Source organism: Onychostruthus taczanowskii, unplaced genomic scaffold, assembly GCF_017590055.1.
Source record: "Onychostruthus taczanowskii isolate IOZ18803 unplaced genomic scaffold, ASM1759005v1 scaffold217, whole genome shotgun sequence".
NCBI classification, from domain to species: Eukaryota; Metazoa; Chordata; class Aves; order Passeriformes; family Passeridae; genus Onychostruthus; species Onychostruthus taczanowskii.
In genome coordinates, this window is record NW_024499429.1 from 249,112 (window position 1) to 255,897 (window position 6,786).

Consider the following 6,786-nt stretch of genomic DNA (forward strand, 5'->3'; position numbering starts at 1 on the left):
GGAGTCTGGGGGGATTTGGGGTTTTAGGGGACCCCAAATCCCCTAAAACGGGCCCCAAAATCCCCAAAGGGACCCCAAAGGGGGATAAAGGGTTTGGGGTTTGGGGTTTGGGGTTTTGGGGTTTGGGGGTTTGGGGTTTGGGGGTTTCCAAATTTCTCACCTGTCCCACCTGGACTCACCTGGGCACTCCCAGCCTCACCTGGAGGGATCCTTGTGCAGCTTCCTCACCCAAAATCCCCCCTGAAACATCCCTAAAATACCCCAAAAACACCCCAAAACCAGCCGGGAATACCCCAAAAATCACCCCAAAAGTGACCCCAAACTGCTCCAAAAATGCCCCAAATCCCCCCCAAAAATGCCCTAAAAATCCCCCCAAAATATCCCCAAGAATCTCCCCAAACCCCTCCCAAATTCCCTCCAAAAATCCCCCAAAATCCCCTCAAAAATCCCAAATCCCACAAATCTCCCCCAAAATCCCTCCCAGAAATCCCCCAAAAAATCACAGAAATTTCCCCCAAAAATCCCCAAATTTTCCCCCAAAATCCCCAAATTTCCCCCAACAATCCCCTTTTCCCCCAAAAATCCCCAATTTTCCCCCAAAATTCCCAAATTTTCCCCCTAAAAACCCCCTTTTTCTCCAAAAAAAACAAACTGCTCCAAAAATGCCCCAAATCCCCCCCAAAAATGCCCTAAAAATCCCCCCAAAATATCCCCAAGAATCTCCCCAAACCCCTCCCAAATTCCCTCCAAAAATCCCCCAAAATCCCCTCAAAAATCCCAAATCCCACAAATCTCCCCCAAAATCCCTCCCAGAAATCCCCCAAAAAATCACAGAAAGTTCCCCCAAAAATCCCCAAATTTTCCCCCAAAATCCCCAAATTTCCCCCAAAAATCCCAAATTCCCCCCCAAAATCCCCAAATTTCCCCCAAAAATCCCAAATTTTCCCCCCAAATCCCCGAATTTCCCCCAAAAATCCCAAATTCCCCCCAAATCCCGGATCCCGCTCTCACCTCAGCGCCTGCTCCAGGCTCATTCCCTGGAACTGGAAGAGCTCCAGGTACTCCTGCGCCACACGGGAGCTGAACTCGGTGCTGGCAACGAAATTTGGGGACAAAAACCCTCAACTCCCACCCCAAAACCCTCGACTCCCCAAAAAAATCCTCAATTCCCAAAAAAATCCCCAAAAATCCCACCATTCCCACCTAAAAAATCTTCTTTTTTCCCCAAAGATTCACTTTTTTCCTCCCTAAATTCCCAATTTCCCCTCCCAAAATTCCCCATTTTCCCCCAAAAATCCCAATTCTTCCCCCCCAAAATCGCATTTTCTTTCCCAAATTCCCATTTTCCCCCCAGTTTTTCCCAAAATCCCCCTTTTTTTCCCCAAACTCTCACTCCTTGCGCAGGAACGAGGCCACCTGGGACTTCCTGACCCCGTCCAGGCGGAAAAGGCGCCGGGCCAGGGACACGGGGTCCTCCCTGGGGGGGGAAATGGGGGGAAAAATGAGAATTTTGGGAAAAAATGGGGATTTTGGGGGGGGAAATGAGGATTTTTGGGAAAAATTGGGGGGGTTGGGGGGGGAAATGGGCAATTTTGGGGTGAAAAATGGGAATTTTGGGGGAAAAAATAGGGGGGAAATGGGAATTTTGGGGAGGAAAAAGGGTCCCCATTTTTGGGGCAAATCTGGGGGGATTTGGGGTCTTGGGGGTCCCTCTTTTTGGGGTAAATCGGGGAGGTTTTGGGGTCTCCCTTTTTGGGGCAAATCTAGGGGGATTTGGGGTCCCTCTTTTTGGGGCACATTTGGGGCTTCTGGGAGGTTTTGGGGTCCCTCTTTTTGGGGTAAATTTGGGGGGCTTTGGGGTCCCTCCTTTTGGGGTAAATCTGGGGGGCTTGGGAGGTTTTGGGGTCCCTGGTTTTGGGGCCAATCTGGGAGGTTTTGGGGTCTTTGGGACCCCTCTTTTAGGGGCAAATTTGGGGGGGCTGGGGCGGTTTTGTCGCCCCCTTTTTGGGGTAAATCTGGGGGGATTTGGGGTCCCTCTTTTGGGGGTTCTGGGAGGATTTGGGGTCCCTCTTTTTGGGGCAAATCTGGGGGAATCTGGGGGTTTTGGGGTCCCTCCTTTTGGGGTAAATCTGGGGGGTCCCAGGAACTGGGGGGCTCCTTCAGGGGGATGGGGGAGTCCAGCCCCCCCCCTTCTGGGTCCATCCATTTGGGGGGGTCCCCAAATTCCAGGGGTGGATCCAAGGGGTCCCCAAATTCCGGGGGGTCCCCAAATTCCGGGGGATCCCCAAATTCCGGAGGTGGATCCAGAGTGTCCCCAATTTCCAGGGTTCTGGGTGGTCCTGGGGAAGGAGAAGACACCAAGGGGGGGTCCCCAAATTCCGGGAGGTCCCCAAATTCCGGGGGATCCCCAAATTCCGGAGGTGGATCCAGAGTGTCCCCAATTTCCAGGGTTCTGGGTGGTCCTGGGGAAGGAGAAGACACCAAGGGGGGGTTCCCATCAGGACTGGTGGGACCCCCCCAAATTAACCCCATCCCCCCCAAAATTTGGGGTCACCACACTCACCCCGCTCCAGGGGGTGACACCCGAGGGTGGCACCGTGGGGGCGCCAGGGGGGCACCCCCGGGGGCAGCGGGCGCTGGAACAGGGGGTTGGTGTGGAAATGGGGCTCCTCATCCTCATCCAGCTCCTCCTCAAGGTCCTCCTCATCCAGGTCCTCCTTGTCTTCATCCTCATGGGAGGAGCCACCGTGGTCATGGTGGTCATGGTGGTCATCAAGGTCATTGTGGTCATCGTGGTCATCGTGGTCATTGAGGTCATGGTGGTCATCACAGCCATTGTAGTCATTGTGGTCATGGTGGTCATCAAGGTCATTGTGGTCATCATGGTCATTGTGGTCATCGTGGTCATTGTGGTTGTTGAGGTCATCATGGTCATCAAGGTCATCGTGGTCATTGTGGTCATGGTGGTCATCAAGGTCATTGTGGTCATCAGGATCCAGAGTGTCCCCAATTTCCAGGGTTCTGGGTGGTCCTGCATGGTCATCAAGGTCATCGTGGTCATTGAGGTCATGGTGGTCATCATGGTCATGGTGGTCATTGAAGTCATGGCGGTCATCGAGGTCCTTGAAGTCATTGTTGTCATCATGGTGGTCATCGAGGTCATGGTGGTCAACTAGGTCATTGTGGTCACTGAGGTCATCATGGTGGTCATCATGGTCATGGTGGTCATCATGATCATCATTGGCGTGGTGGTCGTCATCATCGCCGTCACCTTCCTCTTCCTCCTGGCTGAGTTTGGGGGCTTGGGGCTTGGGGGAGATGGGACCTCCCGTGGCCATGGGTCTGGGGGAGATGGGACCATCCATGGCCATGGGTCTGGGGGAGATGGGACCACCCGTGGCCATGGGTCTGGGGGAGATGGGACCTCCCGTGGCCATGGGTCTGGGGGAGATGGGACCACCCGTGGTCACAGTCTTGGACAAGCTGGCCACGTCCAAGGCCGTGTTCTGGGACAAGATGGCCAAACCCATGGCCAGGTGCTCTGCAGAGAAGGTCCCGTGTGTGGTGAGGAATTTGGGTGAGGCGTCTCCATCCCTGGTCACGGTCTGGGCTGCGATGTCCCCACCCGCGCTGGTGACGTTGGGTGAGACGTTCCTGTCCCAGCACTCGGACGGGTCGGTCCCATCCGTGGCCACCAGACTGGCTGGGCTGGCCCCGTCCGTTGTCACCCGGCCACGGGAGGCGTCCCCAGCCACGGACACGATGCTCCCGAAGAGGAACTCGGAGCTTTGGTCCACGGGAACGGCCTGGGGTGGGATGGACTCATCCATGGACGCCTGGAAGATCTCCTCAAACGTGGATCCATGGCCTCGGAGCTCCTGGGAGATGCTCCCACCCGCGGTCATGGATTTGGGTGGGATGGAACCGTCTGTAGGCACCTTGGAAATGGTGTCCTCGTCCATGGGCATGGATTTGGGTGGGAAGTCCACACCCATGGACATGCTGAGGATGTCCTCAAACGTGGATCCATGGCCTCGGAGCTCCTGGGAGATGCTCCCATCCACGGTCATGGATTTGGGTGGGATGGAACCGTCTGTGGACACCTGGAGAACACTCTCATCCTGGGCCATGGGTTTGGGTGGGATGTCCTCATCCATGGGTTTGGGTGGGATGTCCACACCCATGGACACCCGGAAGAGCTCCTCAAGCATGGATCCATGGCCTTGGAGCTCCTGGAAAATGCTCCCATCCATGTTCATGGATTTGGGTGGGATGTTCCCATCCACGGCCGTGGATTTGGGTGGGATGGATCCCTCTGCAGACACCTGGAAGACGTTCTCATCCATGGGCATGGACTTGGATGGGATGGAACCATCTGTGGACGCCTGGAAGATCTCCTCAGACGTGGATCCAGGGCCTTGGAGCTCCTGGGAGATGCTCCCACCCACGGTCATGGATTTGGAACCATCTGTGGACACCTGGAAGATGCTCTCTAACGTGGACATGGATTTGGGTGGGGTGGAACCATCTACAGACACCCGGAGAACATTCTCATCCTCAGCCATGGGTTTGGGTGGGATGGACTCATCCATGCACACCTGGAAGAGCTCCTCAGACGTGGATCCAGGGCCTTGGAGCTCCTGGGAGACGCTCCCACCCACGGTCATGGATTTGGGTGGGATGGAACCGTCTGTGGACACCTGGAAGATGTTCTCCAGTGCGGCCACGGATTTGGGCGAGATGTTCTCATCCTCGGCCATGGGTTTGGGAGGGATGGACTCATCCATGGACTCATCCATGCACACCTGGAAGAGCTCCTCAGACGTGGATCCAGGGCCTTGGAGCTCCTGGGAGACGCTCCCAGCCCCATGCTGGTGGTGGTGCCCACGGTGGTGCCCATGGTGGTGCCCATGGTGGTGCCCACGGTGGTGCCCAGTGTCCGTCTGTCCCTCGATGGCCCCCTGGAGCTCCTGGACACACAGCTGGGCACGGAGCAGGCTGGCCCAGAACACGTCCGGGACCGCGGCCGGGGCTGGGGCAGGGGTCAGCGCGGGGGTCACTGCAGGGGTCACTGCAATGGTCACTGCAGGGGTCAGCTCAGGGGTCAGCTCAGGGGTCACTGCAGGGGTCACTGCAGGGGTCAGTGTCCAGCGGTCATTCAGTGCAGGGGTCAGCTCAGGGGTCAGCTCAGGGGTCACTGCAGGGGTCAGCAGTGTCCGTGCGGGGGTCTCGGCCCCTCCCCCCAAGAAGGCGATGGCGTCCAGCGCCGGCAGCGCCCCGGGGGGGGCAGGGGGGGCCCTGGGGGGGTCCATGGGCACGGCCGGACCCTCCCTACGGCCACCGGACCTCGGGCAGCGGCTCCGCGGTGACCATAGCGTGGGGAGACCCTGGGGAGAGGGAGGAGAGGGAGGAGAGAGGGTCAGGAAGGGAGTGAAGGAGGAGGAAGGGAGAGGGAGACAGGGATGGAGGGAAGGAAAGAAGGAAGGAAGGAAGGGTGGGGGAGAGGGATGGAAGACTTCAGGAAGGGGGAGGAAAGGCGGGGAGAGGGCAGCGGGGGCGAGGCGGGAGAGAGGGAGGGAGGAAGTGCGGGAGGAGCGAGGGAGGGAAGGAGGAAGAGAGAGAGAGGGAGGAAGGAGAGAAGGAGGAAGGAAGTGCTCAGAGGAGGGAGGGAGGGAGCGGAGGAGGAGGAGGAAGGAAAGCGAGGAGAGGGAGAGGGAGAGGGAGAGGGAGGGGCACAGCGAGGGCTCCGGGGGTCTCCCCGACCCTCCCCGCGCACCTGCAGCCGCCGCCGTCCCCCCGCGGCCACCCCGGTGCCACCAGCGAGTGCCACCGGCCCCTGCCAGCTCCCGGTGTCCCGGTGCCCCTGTCCCCGTCCCGGTGCCACTCCCGGTGCCCCTGTCCCTGTCCCGGTGCCACCTCCCGGTGTCCCGGTGTCACTCCCGGTGCCACCTCCCGGTGTCCCGGTGTCCCTGTCCCTGTCCCGGTGCCACCTCCCGGTGCCCCTGTCACCTCCCGCCGTGCCCGCGGCCACCCCGCGTCACCGTCCCCGTGTCACCCGCGTCACCCGCGCCGCTTCCGCCCCGCCGGGACAGGAAACGGGGGGAGGGGACCCCGAAAATCGCCCCAAAAAAAACTTCGGCACCCAAAAGAGCCCCAAAATCACAGCCGGGACCCCCAGAAAAGGAGAACCCACAACCCCAGGCGGGACCCCAAAAAAACTCCGGGATCCCAAAAAAAAAGAAGTACCCCCCCCCCAAAAAAAAAACCACAAAAAACGGACCCAAAAAACTCCGGGATCCCAAAAAGAACCCAAAACCGGGACGCCAAAAAACCTCTGGGACCCCAAAAAAACCGGACCAGAAAAAACCCCGGGACCCCAAAAAAAACCGGGATCCCAAAATCCATCCGGGACCCCGAAAAACTCTGGGACCCCAAAACAGCCCCGGGACCCCAAAAACCTCCCGGACCCCCCAAAAAACCGGGACCCTTAAAGAGCTTCGGGACCCCAAAAAACTCCCGGACCCCACCAAACCTGGGACCCCAAAAACCGCGCCCGGGAGCCCGAAATCCCAGCCGGGACCCCGAAGTTTATGGGAGACCCCAAAAAGGGCGAGGGGACCCCAGAAGTGCCCCAAATTTTAGGGGGGCGGGGTGGGGGCAAAGGTTATGGGGGCGCGGCCGGGAGTTTTTGGGGTTCCCCTGGATTTTGGGGGGGTCCCTATGAGTTGGGGGGGCCCTGGGGGGTGTGGGGACATTTTGGGGACGTTTTGGGGACCCCAATTCCCC

The 6,786-nt window shown here is 58.7% G+C and overlaps 1 protein-coding gene across 1 annotated transcript; it reads right to left on the bottom strand.

The window, feature by feature from the left end:
- Positions 1 to 2,522: 2,522 nt before the first annotated feature.
- On the bottom strand, positions 2,523 to 5,982 carry LOC121336013. Its single transcript, XM_041404648.1, has 4 exons — positions 5,950 to 5,982; positions 5,777 to 5,884; positions 5,194 to 5,387; positions 2,523 to 5,127 (listed from the first exon to the last, which is right to left on the bottom strand). Exons 3-4 carry the CDS (start codon positions 5,310 to 5,312, stop codon positions 2,523 to 2,525), a joined length of 2,724 nt encoding a protein of 907 aa, XP_041260582.1. The 5' UTR covers positions 5,313 to 5,387; positions 5,777 to 5,884; positions 5,950 to 5,982.
- Between the last annotated feature and the right edge of the window lie 804 nt (positions 5,983 to 6,786).